General features: G+C 33.9%; 1 protein-coding gene across 1 annotated transcript in view; it reads left to right on the forward strand.

Moving 5' to 3' along the window:
• Positions 1 to 20375, forward strand: part of LOC145691970 (protein takeout-like) — a 71095-nt gene that overhangs the window by 16600 nt on the left and 34120 nt on the right. The window contains exon 3 of the mRNA XM_081767268.1: positions 17148 to 17290. Coding sequence (XP_081623394.1) covers positions 17148 to 17290 — 143 coding nt within the window. The remainder of the gene's footprint in view (positions 1 to 17147; positions 17291 to 20375) is intronic.

A 20375-nucleotide genomic window follows, 5' to 3' on the forward strand; every position in this document is an offset into this window, starting at 1 on the left:
TTATTATTATTATTATTATTATTATTATTATTATTATTATTATTATTATTATTATTATTATTATTATTATGTATGAGTCATAAATGTGTCTGAAACATTACTGTTTCATTGTGCAATTGTTTCTAAGTTCTTTCACTCTTACTAGAAATAATAATAATAACATATTTCTTTACTATTTCCAACACGTTCCATATATCTGTTCAACCAAACTTTCTAATAGGAACTTTTCTTTCTTATATGTGTATGCTATTATGCTAAATATCAATATAACTCATCGATAATCCAAAGTCTTTTACTTTTTATTGTGATGAAGACCAATTCTACTTCGTTTCTGTTAAGGCACCCGAAAGTTCTATTATCGTATTGTCCAGGAGCTGATATCTTTCTCCCCTTCTTTTGCATCCAATTGTCTTTTTATTTTTCTTAACTTCAGCTTGTTTTTTACATGTTAATAGGACGTAATATTGAGGTCTCAAATAATCCGTAATAATAATAATAATAACAATAATAATAATAATAATAATAATAATAATAATAATAATAATAATAATAATAATAATAATAATAATAATAATAATAATATAGAAGATAAATTCCGCACGATGCCATATTGTATTAAAATATATAAAATCTCCCCTAGCGTTAGGCAAAAGTTACAAATTGTCGGGATTAGAGAGAAGTGTCAAAATCATCACGACATATCTTCTTCGTATGTCCCTACAATTAGCTAAATGTTAAACGGAATATTTACAGGCAAATTGCATGAAGAATGTAGGGTTACTGAACTCACAAGTACCCTAAGAATTTTGAAAGTAATTTTTGTGACGGTTAAGCTACAGAAGAAGCCGATGATGAGAAAGAAAGAAATTTTGGTGTAAAGAAGGTGGGAGGAAGGGGAACCAATACAAAACCTACACACATGGTGTTTGTGCATCACAATGCCTACTAGGCAGGAGCTGGATCGAACAAAGTGGACCATTAAATTAACAACAATTCAGTAAGATCAACAACAACAACAACAATAATAATAATAATAATAATAATAATAATTGAAAGTTTGACAAAATTTACTTAAAAGTAGAGGTTTCGGGGGAGGAGTTCCCTACATTCCAGGTGCACCTCTGCAAATACCAAAATTTTAAACTAGAGCGTTCCACTAAAGTTTCATGTGGAAAGTATTCTACTGTATATTTTAAGGAAAATAACTGTAATAAAAATAACTCAATACCACGCAATAATAAGCCATATAATAAACTAATTTTTAGGGTATGCAGAGATAATTATAAAAGCTTTGCTACAAAAATACCTCCACAGACCATAATTCAATGACCTCTGAAATACAAAGTAACAAAATAGAATATAAGATTCAGTCTACAGAGCAATTGTTACTTAAAGAATAGACATACACTTTTTCGAGAATCGGGACAAGACGAGAAATGTTTACGACACTTTTCGTCTCGTCTCGATTCCCATCTCCAAAGCGAAACGATAATTTTACTTAGCCTTGTCCTGTTTCGAATGTGAAATGTTAATTTTGATGTTATTTTGTTTGTTTTAGAGACGAGATGAGAAATTCCTCTTCTCGTGGCCAACATTAAACAAAACCGAAATATTCTTTCCAAATGTCACCTTTGTGCGTATAATGGTATTTCCTGAGCGATAATTAGCTCCTAGCTTTTAATCTTCAACGAGATAAAAATAATAATAATTATTATTACTATTACTATTCCTGAAGATTTGATAGTTCAAGTATCCAAATATCTCAATATAATAAAATGTATTTGATTGCCGATCAATCGCTATTAAAAATCCTAAAGTATCTTAAAACAATGCCCGACGTGGATTCGAAAGAAGTACCTCCAGATTACTGGTCAAGCGTCTTGACTACTGGTGGTGGAGCGTACTAAGGGAATGATTAAAGAGTAGAAATTATCATCCAGAATTATAAAAGTTGCAACAAGTCGGATGGTGTGAGGTAGACAAAAGAATTAAAATATCGTTCAGGTAATCAGCGAAGACAGGTCATTTAAGACCCAGACAAAGGATTGTTTACTTGTGGTTGACAAATAAGGAATGCTAGGATAATGGAAATGTTACTGCATTGTACATAGATTAAAGCCGATGACCGGAAAAAGGATGAAAAATAGGATAAAAGTTAAGGTAAATGATTTATGGGTAAAAATGACCCGATCTCCGTTAGGCGAGTGATAGCACTATGCAGATATTTTAAAAATAAGATTTCTTAAGTGGAATGGATTTTATTTATGGTATGGAATAAGCGTTACCATTTGAAGCGACGCAGCACATATGTGAAAGAAGTACAGTCTATGAATGAAGTAAATGTACAACAGGGTGTATCGAAAAAACATTTTTTCGGAATCTTTTTATCCTTAGTGGACATTTTTGGCCAAATATAGTTTAATGAAACACAGGAAAAATTTCTAGTCGATACCTCAATATTTTGAGGTGTCGCCATTGGTTTGAAATTTTTTGAAAATTATGAAATCTTAGATTTTTTAAGACAGTAATCAAAATAGTTATAACTTTATACTATGTTCCACTTACGTAGTAATAATTATTCTCCTAACAGTCCGAATTTAATGTAAAAATATTTCAAGACTCTGCTTCAACTATTTAAGTTGCCGCCATCCCTATCACTTATGGGGGGAAAAGTCTCAATATCTTGTACATTAATTTAATTTGTAAAAATCCTGTAAAATATTTAAAGATGTTAGTGATTTTTCTGTCAGATATCAGACGCAATGGATTCAAAATCAATAATATGAAAGGTGTTTAACTTTTTATATATTTAGAAATAATATAACATTTTAAAAGTTGCAGAAAACGATCTAAGATTCAACATTGAAGTTCCTGCATCTGCTACCTTTTTCACAAGTAAATTTATTACATTCAAAATAACCACAACTCACCACCAAGAGGTGGCTTCAGTTGAAGTTCCGCGCTCCCCCCACACCTGGACTTATCTTTGCATTTGAAAATTACTCTTTCTCAAATGCTATCTAATATTCACGTTCAGTTACTCATTTTAAATGTGTCTTATGATTTCTTTGTGAACTGTAGTATTCCCTCCCGAGATTTTAAAGTTGGCAAAATAAATTCACAATGATCGTCTACACCACGTACAGAACTAGCCTCTTCTGCCGCTGATGTTGTCATGCGCTCTATTGCTTGAGTGTGGCAGTGAAAATTTGTTATTTCTTCACTGGCAACTGCTGAAATTTTTATGTTATGTTGCAGCTCATCTTTGCTTAGGTGTTTTGTTAATATTGGCTCCATCAAGACACACGTCGACAATTTTTAGGCTCTTTATCATGTTAATGTAGGTTTTAGCGTCTGATTTGACTTCAGAAACTTTTGTGCATTCTCTCACAAATCATTGCCAGATATAAATTCGTGGGATGACTAAACCATGCATTTCTTATTATCACTGGATCTATGATTGATTTAGTATTTGAATCCATAAATCTAGGAAATGACATAACTTTCCATAAATATTTAGCTCCTTATGTGCACGATGATTTGCATTTAATACAGTACCTTACAGTAGCATAAACATTCATTATGTAGGAAATCATAATCTTGAACTATGTTCACGGATTTTCCGTTCCGTTGTAAAGGAGTAAAACTCTATTAGAAGATGTCACCCATCTTGCCTGATGTAGCTTTCCAAGATTTTGGCTATTCAAACTTGAAGAACAATGACCCAACGAAACAGTTACAAGTTCAAAATCTACAAGTGATCAGGATTCGCAGTTTCGTAAAATAAGTCCCATTTGTTTATACGAATTGTCTCCGTAGTCTGTTTCACCGATTTCATGGATTAGCTGTCTAAGTGAAAATTCATTTTATATGCAACAGAAAATTATTCTTTGAGTGGTTTTAATAAATGATTTTCAATATTGGAGGTGAATGTAGAGTTTCTCCTAGTATTAATTGGCATTTCATCAGAGCCTACAACAACAAGTTTTGATGTAAAGATATGCCGCGAAATGGTACTTCTAACTTTAACACTCTACTTTCTTTTGCACATTTAGAATGAACTAGTTGATCAGGTCAATTACACCAAACAATATCAAATAAAGTTGCTTTGGCGAATTATTGATATTGCATTATTTTAGTATCACATGTAGGGTTTGTTATTTTTACTGGTTTTAAGGAACTGACGAACCTTTTTCGTGATACTGAAGAACTAAGGCTACAATTCGTTGTTGACATAAAGTAGTAGCTTTTCGACATATAAATGACTTCTAAAGTTGAATTATTTTAGAGGCAACTATTAAGCAATGTCGTTAGCTGATGGACCTTTTCTACAACTGGACTTCCTCTTCTTTTTTTCCCCTTTCCATACAAATTAATTCAGTAGACTTTTTATTGTAGGCAGTTGGACACAACTGAACTCTTCTGTAGACCCAATAACATCGTTAATAAGGTTTCCATGTCCTCTGTCCGTAATCGAGTCTTATTCTCCAACTCCATGATGATGCAAGCAAGAAAATTGCGCACTCACAACGTATATGGAGAAAGCCACAGGTTGTAAACAATAGAGTCTAGCAAGAAAAGAGTATCACGTGTCAACGATATTAAACTAGCTGAAGTCCAACACTCAAATGTGAAAACTCACCTCAATCTGGTTGTTACGTCTGAGTAAGACCAGACCGTTTGTTTAGATAATTGAGTTGGAGGTGACTCAGCTGCCACACAAATATTATAAGTTTATCGATTTTTCCACCAAAACAAGGCGATGACAGCAAATGATAAAGACGAACTTACGATTTTAAATTTCTTTCCTCATTATATGTGGACTATTTGGAAAGCCATTATTACGAAGAATATACTGTGTAAATTAATAAATATCTCAATTACTGTTTTAACAATTTACGATTTCACAATTTTGTTACGAATTTCAAGCCATTGGCTGCAGCTCAAAAGTATTAAGGTATGGATTTGATTTTTTTTGTTTTATATTAAACACATTTTGCCAAAAATGGCCGCTAAGAGTAACAAGATTTCGAGAAAATTGTTATTTCCGTACACCCTAATGTACAGTCTGTCAGGAAAGTAAATGTACACCTGTTTTTTGAGTCTGGCATTTCTGCGCGTCATCAATGGTTAGTATGAGAATTAAATCAATCAAATGTTTGCTGAGGGACAAGAAGAAAAGTCTAATGTGAATAAGATATTGTAGAGGGGCACAAGCTGTGAATACGAATAATGCACAGTGTAAATAAAAGATCATACCGAAAGAGAAAGTCAGAAACATCTGTTAAACTGAGAAAAAAGAGTAAAAATTGCACAGTGGGAACATAAAAGACAAATATAGGCAAATATGCCGACAACTGAACGTCTACCAAGGAATGATCTGGTTGTAGTAGTTAAGGTACTGGCTTACGAATGCAAAGTACGTCAGTTCAAATCCCCTGCAAGGAGAGTTTATAATATTTTTGTTAATAATGTATACATCTCATACGAGATGGTAAAAGAAATCGTATTTAGTGTTTCGTAGGAATTATTATTGGTAACGTTTAGTACTGATAATAATTTTTGTCTTTGCATATTGCTTTTGTTCTTGTCTTCCTTTCGAAAGAGAAGAATATCCGAAAAATGCCGCCAAAATTCCTCTTATTTTGAATGTGAACGCCAATTGCAGTTAGTATAGAATAAAAATTGAATGTTCCGACGTAGCTGCAAAAAGTAAAATAATAGGAAAAAAATGGAAGTGAAGGGGTTCCAACCCATATTCATGGGCATTAAAAAAAAACAATCACAACATGCTTTAAACCTCTCGACAACGATTTCTACGTTCAGTACTGCGAGCAGTGGCGTATTTAGGGGTGTCTTCCGGGCTTAATCCCCCCCCGAAATCTTACTTACTATAGTAAAGTATATGAAATATCTTGCACAATTTTCCAATTTTCATGAACCCCCCCCCGAAACTTAGCAAAGCCCTCCCCGAAACAAAATCGTAAATACGCCACTGACTGGGAAGCTTGTGTTTTGGTTAGGCTGGTCAATACTTTTTGCAAAGAGGTCTGGTTTAGCTCTGACGCATCACAGGTGCGAGGCACTTTTTCCCTTTCTCTCTCTCTCTCTGTCTATCTATGTATCTACATATATATATATATATATAACGCTTTTTGTGAATGCCATAACCACCGTAATTTTCAACGGATTGAGACCAAACTTGGAACAAACGTAATTACTGCAATATCTTGAATGAGCTCGTTAGCCAGAATAATCAGATGAAAATGTTCCTGTTTTACTAAAATATTTGTGTGCAGGGACTTTTTTATTGAAATATTGGACACGATTAATCACCTAAGGAAGGTTCACCCAATTTCGCTACGGTCAGGCTTTCTTTTTTGCAGTGGGGATATTTTCCTATCGGTACAAGATGATTGTTAGTGATGATGTGAAATTACACATTGAAAGTAAAATGACTTGTGAAACGTGTTATTAGAAAGAATAATATAATAAAAGTGCTTTCTACTTTTATTATACACGGAGAATTGTAAATCATGTATTTCGAGTTGGGGAGCGTGAATGGCGAGGAATGTTATTTATTTGATTTTTAGTAACACATTCCATTGCAAATACTGGTATGTAAAATAATAATAATAATAATAATAATAATAATAATAATAATAATAATAGGTGTTGTTTCTTGCAACGCAATATGTTTCTCAGTTCTTCATCAAACGTAATGATTGAAACGCCATGTATTACAGGCAAAATATTAACAATTTATATCGAGAGAACGGGAAATGGTAGAGTGATGGGAGCAACCTTAAACATTATGCACATATAGTACTCAGAACAATAAGCGATTTCAATGCAAAATGAACGAAGAGGCATTGTCATGGGGAGTGAAGGGGCTACAGCAGAGCCCTCTTTAAGCAAAATCTCGATAACATATCGCTAGAACAGGAGATGATAGTTTGATGGGACCAACGTTGGACACCGTAGACTCATAAGACGCAGCGAAAAAATTATGAAGGGGAACCAGCCAGACTTACTTATTTCCACACGATAATATAAAATTATATTGTGCGAAATAAACGCAAGAATTACCTAATATTATTTAATATTGCTATTATTATTATCAAGAACGTCGTTTCATTACGTGTAAATGTTTGACATGAAACCAAAGAGAGGATCCGTCATTCATAGAAAGAATAAGAATAGACAGTTACTTTAACTGTGAAGGACAACGAAAAATTCGAAAAGAGTGACTACCTGTAAGGAAAAGAAATAATACTTTCTCTCAAATGGACAAAAACTCAAGCCAAGATAGATTCGAACTCGGGTGGACGGCGCGAAAAGCCAGTGCTTTGTCCATTCACCCACTGCTTCGTTAGGGATTACAAGCCCTGCATTAACAACTATCACTTCACTAGATTGTGTGCTATTGTATACGATTGTATACTATGATACTTTGCTCGAAGTCGACAATGTTTTTACACGTAGTAGTTAAACTTTCATGCCACATAATATAGGAGATATTTAGGACTACATGCTTTTCATATAATGTAATAAAAGGGTCATGCTAGGAATAAGAAAATGAACATTCCTTGGACAAAACGGAAACTATTGGCTTCAGACATATTTATCTACGATGCATGCGCAGTAGCATAATTCAGAATGGTTACTGTTTAGTTCACTAAACGAAGAAAGGGGTATAGAAAGCAGAAATGTCGCGTCAAAGAGGTCGACCAGAGTTGACTGAGGCGGAAGCAGATGTGTAGTAACTTTGGTTAAATTGATAATTCGTTCTGTATCCTGTAGTAGATCGTATCACAATTTTACGGGAAAGCAGTGAAAGACTTACTAAGCCTGTCATATAGAAAGCTTTACTAACCCGATCATATAGGCACAAATGGATGTAACTGTAAGTAAAACAAGTTGGATTTAATGAAAGCCGTTTAGACATTCAGTGGTTTTCAGGATTGTATATCAACTAAAATATAACACACAATACAATTCTTCATACGTCAGCTTCCAGTAGCTACATACATGTAATTTCTGGTTAGATGTGGAATCTTCTGTCGGGTTTTAATACATAACGTATTGCAGGTTACAAAATGCTTTGCATTACTTGTTTGTTTATAGACAGCTATTAGTTTAGTGTTCTTAAAGGTTGTGGGTAAACTAGGGATGGCCAATACCGGAATTCTTACTTTCCGGACTCCCAAAATAAAAAAAAAACGGATAAATTCCGGAATTGAGAAAAATTAGATTTGGTAAAAAGTGCGTAATTCGTAAAAATCCGGCGTTTAGAAATTTCTGATTACGCAAACATTCCGAAATTCGCAAAAACCCTAAAATTTCTGGATTTTTCTAAATTGCGGAATTTTCTAAATTCCGGATTGTTTCCGAGTTCCGGATTTTCTCTAAATTCTGGTATTTTACGGACTTCCATAATTTTTCGAAATCCGGAAAGTGAATGTTCCGCTTCGGGAAAATTATTTTTTCTTGGTTAATATGTATCGTGGCGGACATATGTCTTTGACCAGGCAATAGTGACAGCTTTGAAACAAATGCAGAGTATGAGAGTCAAATCTGTCATATGTGTAGTTTCGTGTGGAGGAAAAACAAACTTGTGAGCGAAAGGTTTAAGAACAACTCAAGTTATCAATATAACGTATGCCCAAGGTTATTCACTTTATGTTATCTTAAAAGAAATACGAAAGACGTTTTGAGTCGAAGAAATATAACATACAACTTTGCAGGCGGAGGCAAAGAAACCTAACGTAAACATACTAAAGACGAATCATTTACCCCGGAGTCATAGCGGTTCTGTTGTCAAGGCGCTTGACCAGTAATCTGGAGGTACTTCTTTCGAATCCACTTCGGGCATTGTTTTATGATACTTTAGGATTTTTGATGGCGATTGATCGGGAATAAAATACGTTTTCTTATATTGAGATATTTGGATACTCGGATGTTTCAATACTTGAACTATCAAATCTTCCGGAATAATAATAATAATTATTATTATTATTATTATTATCTCGTTTAAGATTAAAAGCTAGGAGCTAAGAATCACTAAGGAAATACCATTATAAAAAGAAAGATGACATTTGGAAAGAATATTTCAGTTTTGTTAATGTTGACCACGAGAAGAGGGATTTCTCATCTCGTCTCAAAAACAAACAAAATAACATCAGAATTAACATTTCACATTCGAAACAGGACAAGTTAACTAAAATTATTGTCTCGCTTTGGAGATGAGAATCGAGACGAGACGAAAAGTGTCTTGTCCCGATTTTCGAAAAAGTGTATTTCCATTCTTTAAGTAACAATTGCTCTATAGACTGAATCTTATGGGCTATTTTGTTACTTTGTATTTCAGAGCTCATAGAATTATTGTTTGTGTAAGTGTTTTTGTAGCAAAGCTTTTATAATTACCTCTGCATACACTAAAAATTAGTTTATTTTATGGCTTACTATTGCGTGATATTGAGCTATATTTATTACAGTTATTTCCCTTAAAACATACAGTGGAATACTTTCCACATGAAACTTCAGTGGAACGCTTCAGTTTAAAATTTTGGTATTTGCAGAGGTGTGTCTTAAATGTACGGAACTCCTTCCCCGAAACCTCAACTTTTAGGTAAGCTTTGCCAAGTTTTAGGGCACATTTAAAACTTTTAACTCAATTCTTCTTCTTCTTCTTCTTCTTCTTCTTCTTCTTCTTATTATTATTATTATTATTATTATTATTATTATTATTATTATTATTATTATTATTATTATTATTATTATTATGTATGAGTCATAAATGTGTCTGAAACATTACTGTTTCATTGTGCAATTGTTTCTAAGTTCTTTCACTCTTACTAGAAATAATAATAATAACATATTTCTTTACTATTTCCAACACGTTCCATATATCTGTTCAACCAAACTTTCTAATAGGAACTTTTCTTTCTTATATGTGTATGCTATTATGCTAAATATCAACATAACTCATCGATAATCCAAAGTCTTTTACTTTTTATTGTGATGAAGACCAATTCTACTTCGTTTCTGTTAAGGCATCCGAAAGTTCTATTATCGTATTGTCCAGGAGCTGATATCTTTCTCCCCTTCTTTTGCATCCAATTGTCTTTTTATTTTTCTTAACTTCAGCTTGTTTTTTACATGTTAATAGGACGTAATATTGAGGTCTCAAATAATCCGTAATAATAATAATAATAACAATAATAATAATAATAATAATAATAATAATAATAATAATAATAATAATATAGAAGATAAATTCCGCACGATGCCATATTGTATTAAAATATATAAAATCTCCCCTAGCGTTAGGCAAAAGTTACAAATTGTCGGGATTAGAGAGAAGTGTCAAAATCATCACGACATATCTTCTTCGTATGTCCCTACAATTAGCTAAATGTTAAACGGAATATTTACAGGCAAATTGCATGAAGAATGTAGGGTTACTGAACTCACAAGTACCCTAAGAATTTTGAAAGTAATTTTTGTGACGGTTAAGCTACAGAAGAAGCCGATGATGAGAAAGAAAGAAATTTTGGTGTAAAGAAGGTGGGAGGAAGGGGAACCAATACAAAACCTACACACATGGTGTTTGTGCATCACAATGCCTACTAGGCAGGAGCTGGATCGAACAAAGTGGACCATTAAATTAACAACAATTCAGTAAGATCAACAACAACAACAACAATAATAATAATAATAATAATAATAATTGAAAGTTTGACAAAATTTACTTAAAAGTAGAGGTTTCGGGGGAGGAGTTCCCTACATTCCAGGTGCATCTCTGCAAATACCAAAATTTTAAACTAGAGCGTTCCACTAAAGTTTCATGTGGAAAGTATTCTACTGTATATTTTAAGGAAAATAACTGTAATAAAAATAACTCAATACCACGCAATAATAAGCCATATAATAAACTAATTTTTAGGGTATGCAGAGATAATTATAAAAGCTTTGCTACAAAAATACCTCCACAGACCATAATTCAATGACCTCTGAAATACAAAGTAACAAAATAGAATATAAGATTCAGTCTACAGAGCAATTGTTACTTAAAGAATAGACATACACTTTTTCGAGAATCGGGACAAGACGAGAAATGTTTACGACACTTTTCGTCTCGTCTCGATTCCCATCTCCAAAGCGAAACGATAATTTTACTTAGCCTTGTCCTGTTTCGAATGTGAAATGTTAATTTTGATGTTATTTTGTTTGTTTTAGAGACGAGATGAGAAATTCCTCTTCTCGTGGCCAACATTAAACAAAACCGAAATATTCTTTCCAAATGTCACCTTTGTGCGTATAATGGTATTTCCTGAGCGATAATTAGCTCCTAGCTTTTAATCTTCAACGAGATAAAAATAATAATAATTATTATTACTATTACTATTCCTGAAGATTTGATAGTTCAAGTATCCAAATATCTCAATATAATAAAATGTATTTGATTGCCGATCAATCGCTATTAAAAATCCTAAAGTATCTTAAAACAATGCCCGACGTGGATTCGAAAGAAGTACCTCCAGATTACTGGTCAAGCGTCTTGACTACTGAACAGCGATCACTACGCGTTAAACGATTCGTCTTTAGTCTGATTACGTTAGGTTTCTTTGCCTCTGCATGCAAAGTTGTATGTTATACTTCTTCGATTCTAAACGTCTTTCGTATTTCTTTTATGATGATATAAGTGAATAATCTGCAGCAAGGTTTATATTAATGACTTGAGATGTTCTTAAGCTTTTTGTTCACAAGTTTGTTACTTCTCCACACGAAATTACAAATATAACAGATTTCATTCTCATACTCTGCATTTCTTTCAAAGCAGTCTCCGTTACCTGACCAGAGACTTATGTCCGCCATGATACATATTATATTAAATTCATTTTCTGGAAGCGGAAATTTCTATTTCCGGATTTCGGAAAATTATGGAATTTAATATAATACCGGAATTCACAAAAATTCCGGAATTCAGATAGAATCCAGAATTTAGAAAGTTCCAGAATTCACAAAAATATCGGAATTCTGAAAACTTCCGGATTTTTCCGAATTATGAAATGTTTACGAAATGGAAAATTTCTAAAATCCGTATTTTTCAGAATTCCAAAATTGTTTCAAAAGCTGATATTTTCCGACTTCCGGAATTTTGAGAATTCCGGAATATTCCTGGTTTTACTTTCGGGACTCCGGAAGGTAAAAATTCCGGAATTGGCCATCCCTAGTTTAGCCACAACCTTTCAGAACATTAAACTAATAGCTGTCTATAAACAAAAAAGTAATGCAACGCATTTTGTATCCTGGAATACGTTATGTATTAAAACCCAACAGAATATTCCACATCTAACCAGAAATTACATGTATCTAGCTACTGGAAGCTGAATTATGAAGAATTGTATCGTTTCTTATATTTTAGTGAATACACAACCCTGAAAATTACTGAATGTCTAAACGGCTTTCATTAAATCCAAGTTGCAGTACTCACAGTTACATATATTTGTGTCTATATGATCGGGTTAGTAAAGCTTTCTATATGACAGGCTTAGTAAGTCTTTCTCTGCTTTCCCGTAAAATTGTGATACCATCTACTACAGAATACAGAACGAATTATCAATTTAACCAAAGTTACTACACATCTGCTTCCGCCTCAGTCAACTCTGGTCGACCTCTTTGACGCGACATTTTTGCTTTCTATACCCCTTTCTTCGTTTAGTGAACTAAACAGTAACTATTCTGAATTATGTTACTGCGCATGCCCCGTAGATAAATATTTCTTCTTATGACAGTAGTTTCCGTTTGGTCCAAGCAATATTATGTTTATTATTCCCAGCATGGCCCTTTTATTACATTATATGAAACGCATGTAGGTCTAAATACCTCATGTATTACAAAGCATGTAGGTTTAACGACTACATGCAAGAACATTGACGACTTTCAGCAAAGGCGGAACAACCCACAAAAGTGATAGCTGTAAATGGAGTGGCTGTAATCCCCAATGACAGAGTGGGTGAGTGGACAAAGCACTGGCTTTTCGCGCCGGTCACCCGACTTTCAATATGTCTTGGTTTGATTTTTTAATCCATTTGAGAGGAAGTATTGTTTCCTTTCACTACATATAGTCACTTTTTTCGTATTTTTCGTCGTCCTTCACAGTTAAGGTAACTGTCTATTATTATTCTTCCTACGAATTATCGATCTTCTCTTTTCTACGCTATCGCCCCCTCACAATTTTTTTCGATGCGCCTTATGGATCCACGGTGTCCAACGTTGGTCTCATCCCAGTATCATCTCCTGTTCTCTCGATATGTAATCGACATTTTGCTTAAAGGGGGCTCTGCTGTGGCCCCATCACTACCCATGACAGTGCCTCTTCGTTCATTTTGCATTGAAATCGCTTATTTTTATGAGTACTATGTGTGCATACTGTTTAACGTTGCTCCATTCACTCTACCATTTCCCGTTCTCTCGATATAAATTGTTAATATCTTACCGGTAATATATTTCGTTTCAATCAGTACGTTTGATGAAGAATTGAGGAAGATATTGCGTTGGCAGAAACAACACCTATTATTGTTATTATTAGTAATAATATAATAATAATAATTATTATTATTATTATTTTACTTACCACAATTGTTACCTATCACTATTTGCAATAATAATCACTTAATAATTATCACTATCACTCACCACAATGTGTTACTAAAAATCAATTGAAGTAACACTCCTCGCCATTCACGCTCCCGAACTCGAAATACTTGATTTACAGTTGTCTGTGTTAGCACAATTATTATATTATTCTTTCAAATAACACTTTTCACAAGTTATTTTACTTTCAATGTGTAACTTTAAATCATCACTAACAACCATCTCGTTCCAATAGGAAAATATCCAACCCCCTTCAAAAAATCCTGACCTTGACGAAAGAGCGTGAACCCTCTTTAGGTGATTAATCGGGTACCATATTTCAATAAAAGAGGATAAGTCCCTAGACACAAATATTTCAGTAAAATAGGAAACGTTACACAAACATTGTGAATACCTATTTATGTGCAAAATTTGGTTCCCTTGGTACTTTTTAAGAGTTTTAAGGGGCGCCATTTGAACATTTTCATATGGTTATTCTAGCTAACGAATTCGTTCAAGACATTTCAACAATTAATATTTGTGCCACGTTTGGACTCAATCTGTTGAAAATTACGGTGGTTATAGTATTCACAAAAATCGCTGTATATATACAGATAGCTAGATACACACACACAGAGAGAGAAAAACTTTCGAAATGAAAGCGTTTCTTGGCTCAGAGGGTGATGATCGGAAAAAGTGCCTCACACCCTTCTCCCTCCATCGTAACCTCCAAACAGAAACCCCCATCGTAAAAATCATGGTCGAGAGGTTGAAGGCAGGTTGTGATTGTATTTTTAATGACCATGAGTATGGGTTCGAACTCCTCGACTTCCACTTTTTTTACTTCTTGCAGCTACGTCGGAACGTTCAATTTTTAATCTTTAGTAATTGCAAATGGCGGTTACATTCAAAATAAGAGGAATTTTAGTGGCATTTGTTCGGATATTATTCTCTTTAGAAAAGAAGAGAAGAACAAAGCAATATGCAAAGACAATAATTATTATCAGTACTAAACGTTACCAATAATAATTGCTACGAAAGACTAAATACGATCTCGTTTACCATCTCTAATGAGCGTATGCATTATTAACAAAAATTTAAAAAAAATCTCCTTGCAAGGGATTCCTTTGCATTTGTATATCAGTACCTTAACCACTACACCAAGATGATTGCTTGGTAAATGTTTAGTTGTCGGTGTATTTCCTGGTATTTGTATTTTATGTTTTCACTTCGATAATTTTTACTCTTTTTTCTCCGTTTAGCAGCTATTTTGGCTTTCTCTTTTGGTGTGGTACCTTATTTACACTATGCACTATTCGTATTCACAGCTTGTTCTCCTCTGCAATGTCTTATTCAGATTAGACTTTTCGTCTTGCCCTTCAGTAAACATTTGATTGATTTTAATCTCATATTCTCCATGGATGGAGCACAGGAATACCAGACTCAAAAAACAGGTGTACATTTACTTTCCTGACATTCGTTTGAGTCTGGTACTCTTGTACTAAAAAAAATGAAGAATATGATAATTAAATCAATCAAATGTGTAGTGAGGGGAAAGGAGAAAAGCTACATCTGAATAAGACATTGAAGTGGACCAAAAGCTATGAGAACGAATACTGCATGGTGTAAATAAAGAACGGCACCGAGAGAGAAATCCAAAAAGAACTGGTAAACAGAGAAAAAAGAGTAAAAATTATCGCAGAGGGAACGAAATACAAATGCAAGTCAATATGCGAACAACTGAACTCTTTCCAAGCAATGATCTTGGTGTAATGGTTAAGGCGCTAGAATACAGATCCAAAGGGCGTCAGTTCGAATACTCTATACTGAAGAGGGAAAATGGTTAAATTCAAACTTTCCATATATACAATACGCAGTAATTTACGAGCAATACCAAAACTATCAGCAATACCAAAATATAGAGATATAGAATATATTGAATACATTGAGTTAGCCTCCGAATGCACTATTAACAACTTTTAAAAGGAATCTTGTTTTCTCTTTAGAAAGTGTCAAGTGTTTCGGTTGATACAAATGATTGAGTTTTGATATAATTTTATTGGATTCATATTCAGACAAATTATGTGGAAGAAATAAAATTGATTCAGCACTCGAAATAATTAAAATCTTTTTGTTATCAGCAAAATGCAAATTAAGTTTGTTTATTATTTTCACTATTAAACACAAATATACCAATTATAAAATATTCATTGTTTAAAATAATTGCACAAGATGTTTGAAATTTTTGCACTATGCACACATTCTGCATAACAGAATTAGTAAGTATCACTCAAGAAAAAGAAACGGTAAACACAGAATGAAAAATATGGATGCAATTTCGCTTCTGATCAAAACTGTAAACAATCATTTACGTAGGTTAGTAGGTTGTGTTGAATCTTAGTGTCTTTCAGGATATTTCAAACTTGTACATACAGATTAACGTGAGATAAAATTCAGGTAAGCATCGTCCGAGATTTATACCCAAACACTCTCTGCTGTATATAAGTAAAATAACATATATACAAAAGTAAAAAGAAAAGGAATGAATATGGTCTCTGTCTCTAAGTCAGGTTTGCCCAACGTTGTAACGAACCAGGCACCGTGGTGGATCAGTGGTATTACGCTCACCTGTGGTGCGTGAGGTCCTGGGTTCTATCCCAGCTCCCGACAAGTGAACTTTCTGGTGGACAATCACCGTGTGCGTGCGTTATCTAGTGGTTCTTCCGGTTCATCCCACTTTCTTCATTCCACGATTTCATTAACTTCTCATAACCACTATCTCCTTTAGCCTAGCCGGCATAATCGTGGGACGCACAGACTGTAAACTTAAGATTTCATTTCATTTGATTTCATTTTTTTAGAACCCATTGGGCGACTTCTTCAAAATGAAATGAAATCTTTGAGTTTTTTGTCCCACGGTTATGCCGGTTAGGCTAAAGGAGACGCTGATGATGAATTATGAATACAAGGGTGGAATGAAGAAAGTGGAAGGAAACGGGACAATCCCGAGAAAACCCACGCACACGGTGTTTGTCCAGCACAAAGTTCACTTGGCGAAGACTGGGATAGAACCCGGGACCCAAGCACCAGAGGTGTACACTCTACCACTGAGCCCCCGCGACTTCTTCAGTTGGACATCATTGTGCTGGATACGAGGGAAAACAACAAGAGTAGAATCCTTTACAAAATATTTTTTTTGAAAACATGTCAACGTTTTGTAAACGTTAGATACCGAACACTGGAATTTTGTAATTGTAAACATATTCTGAATACTAGAAGTTCTTAGTATGAACGTGAAACTTCAGTTCTTTCTTATTTATTTGGAAATTTATCAACTTTGTAAATGTTCTTGTGCTTATACTGTAATGTTAGGAGTAATGATATTTTGCCTTGCAAAGTCGAATATAAGATGTGTAATATACTTTCAAATATATAAATAAAACCATTTAAATTTGGAAATGGAAATGTAGTTGAGTTACATTATATCATTATTGTATTTTTTCTAGGATTGTTGTAGAAGATTCTCTAGAAACACATATAGAAGTTAATCTAAAAGCACCGCGTATATTGTTGGAAGGATATGTGACAGCTAATGGTAATGTTAGTGCCATTCCACTCTCAGCAAGGGGCCGTTTTAATGTTACTGCTAGTAAGTACATAAAGTTATTAAACATAAAATTTGCAAGGAAGTTCACTGCCAGGTCTAATACGTTTTGGGCAAAGGTTTTCTGGTTAGATAGTTGAAGAAAATTGTTAACTTTATCTTCGGTGAGGTTATTTTTATATCTGTACATTTATGTTTCATTCAACACTTTTAATCTTATTGACTGTACGCTTTCATCGCTCTTCTCCAGCAGACATACAGAATAAGAGGTTATTTCCTTGCATTAATATTGTAATAATATTCATATTACGTTAGTGCACAATTTTTTTTTCATTTTGTAAAGTTATTTAAAAGTTTACTTTTTTCTTCATCGACGAAGGAAGAAACATTACACAGGCCTACATTATTTCGGTTATGTCATGTTTTGCAACATTGGACGATGGATTCCTATGTATCTTTTTGGGGTTAATCAAAACATGGCCTTTGTTTTTGTCCATCACGTGAGGATTGTTTACAAATCGTAAGTGTCTCAAAGTGTTCTATGTCTAAAAGCCTCACAAGCATGAAACGTATGGACAGATATCAGGACATAGGAAATGATGCCATCCGTTTGTTTATGATAACAACTAATCGTTTGCAACGTAAAGTAGCAGGTGCAACACTTGCATCATTAAACTTGGTGCACACTACAACTGTTAGTGCTAGTGCAACCGTGTATCTCGCGTATTTCATTATAAAAACAGGACATCTAAACAAAACTTGGGCACCACACAATGTTAACTATACATGTGTTGAAAGACTAAGACGGTGGTTAACGGGAGATCAAAAGGCTTTCTGATTTTGCGTTCCGATGGGGTGGTGCGAGCTAGCCACACTACTGATTGTGACGTTTGTTCAACCAATGTTAACGGTTTCAATATCAAGACTAAAAGGAACATTGTCTCTCCAAACTGCCATCGGCGTCATGACTTGTCCCTCATATTCCAGACGTGTCCGTGCTAGTAGAACCAGAACGTTTGCCTAAGGTAGATAGTTCCGAAAATGAAATCACCGACGAGGACAACGACTCTTTCGAACCTGGCACGTCTGAAAAACAAACAAACACATAATAGGAACTTAACTGAACGATGAAATTCGCGACTTACATCTCACCAAACAGGGGGCAGAACTACTTCGTTCCAGGCCAGAAGAAAAGAATTTGCTACCAACTTTCACTTCGTTGCCCTAGTTCAGGCACAGAGAACAACAATTTCTTTCAGATCTGTCGAAAGAAGGAGACTTAGCATTCTGTAATGATGTGAGTGGACTGTTTCAGACATTTAACATTCCGTACGAAAGCACTGATTGGACACTATTAATTTATTCGTAGAAACGAAACCTAAAAGTTTGCCTGCTTGACAACGAAAAAAGGTTTGCGTTAATTTGTATGGGACATTCTGTACACTTGCAAGTACGTTACGCAAATTTATTATTTGTTCTTTAGAAAATGAAGTATCACGATCATCAATGGGTCATGTGTGGTGATTTTAAGATAGTATCGATTACGCAACTACACCATTAAGTCGAATATTTGTGATATTTATACATGTTTGGTACATTGGCATTTGCAAACAAGCCTGGCGTGATGGAAACAAACTAAGGTCCTTTTTGGATTAAGCACACCAAGATACATAGGAATCCATAATAAATGTTGAAAAACAGAACCATTGCAGGCTAGTGATATCAATTGTATTGTATCTTTTAGTGTATATTTTAAGTGTGTCATTTTGTAACGCAATATCATACCATTCATATGACATTGGTAGATTATTCTGAAATTTCTTAAACGTAGATTAAACATTACTTATATGTATTTTTCTTAAATCAGAAAATTCATACCAAGAGCTTGTATATGTAATAAATCTTAATAGCATTAGCGTATTAATATTGAATTTATTACCATTGATTGCCAACTTTTCTTTTCCATACCAAGTGATACATCTTTCTTGAACAATTTTCTTCAGTATACTCCGTTCTATTTGATTTTTTAATTATGTTTTTTCTTGCAGAAAATAAAACAAGACTTTGATTTACTCATTCTGTCATAATATTGTCTACACTTCTCCATGTTTTCTGTACGTGCTCTAAGAACAAACTTAACTCGTTTCAATATTTATATCCTCTCTGAGATACAATGTTCAAAACTCTCTAACTTGATTAGGGTTACAATAACCTATGGTAGGAATAAACGTTTAAAGTATATGTTTTCAGTTTCTTTTTCCGCATTTAAAATAAAAAAAAATATATGAACCTTTATAAATATTTTTCATATTTTGGGCAGAATATTAAAGATTTATCACAAATTTTATTTTTGAATTATAATTCAGTAGCTGTTATTTGTTTTGTCTATTCCCTCTATGTTTCTAGTTCTTCCTACATTTTCATTGCAAATTGTACCATTGCGTCATGTAAATTGTCCTTATGGTTAAGTATTTTGAGTATTGACTCGACTCTCCTGAACATTTTGTTCAATTCAATTCGACTATGCATCAAATATATTATATACTATTATTATTACTAGCTGAACCTGTGCTCTTTACACAGCGCATCATTCATATATGAGCATGAATCTCCTTGTTATTCCTCACATCTGTACATGTCACTTTGCAGACACAAGTGAAAGAAATCTTGGTAAAAATACAGTAAAGGGGATACAGAGATACAGTAAAGGGGATATTTTTTTTCTATTACTTTTTCAATATCTCGTACCGTTTGCAAGATTTGAGTCTACTTCCGGTTGCAGTTTTTAATTCATGTATGACCGGTGTTTTCTTTCTTCTTGCATGTAGTATGCAATAAGCAAATACAAAAACTAAGTAACTCTATGGTCTATGGAACACGGAGGATCAATGCCGTGTTCGCAAAAGCTCTCCAGTGACTTATATCCTTGCCAATTGGATCCAGTTTCTAATTTTTATTTCTATTTCTGCGAAATTTATCTTAATATTGTCCTACCATCTGCACCTAGGTCTTTCGTTCTCCTGCCTGTCTTCCAGTTAAGATTTTGAAAGCGTTCGTTCTTTCTTCCATCCTGGCTACATAACCTGCCCACCTGAGCCTCCTAGATTCCATGACAATAACGATTTTGAAT

Source organism: Thermobia domestica, chromosome 8, assembly GCF_964235325.1.
Source record: "Thermobia domestica chromosome 8, izTheDome1.hap1.1, whole genome shotgun sequence".
Classification (NCBI taxonomy): domain Eukaryota; kingdom Metazoa; phylum Arthropoda; class Insecta; order Zygentoma; family Lepismatidae; genus Thermobia; species Thermobia domestica.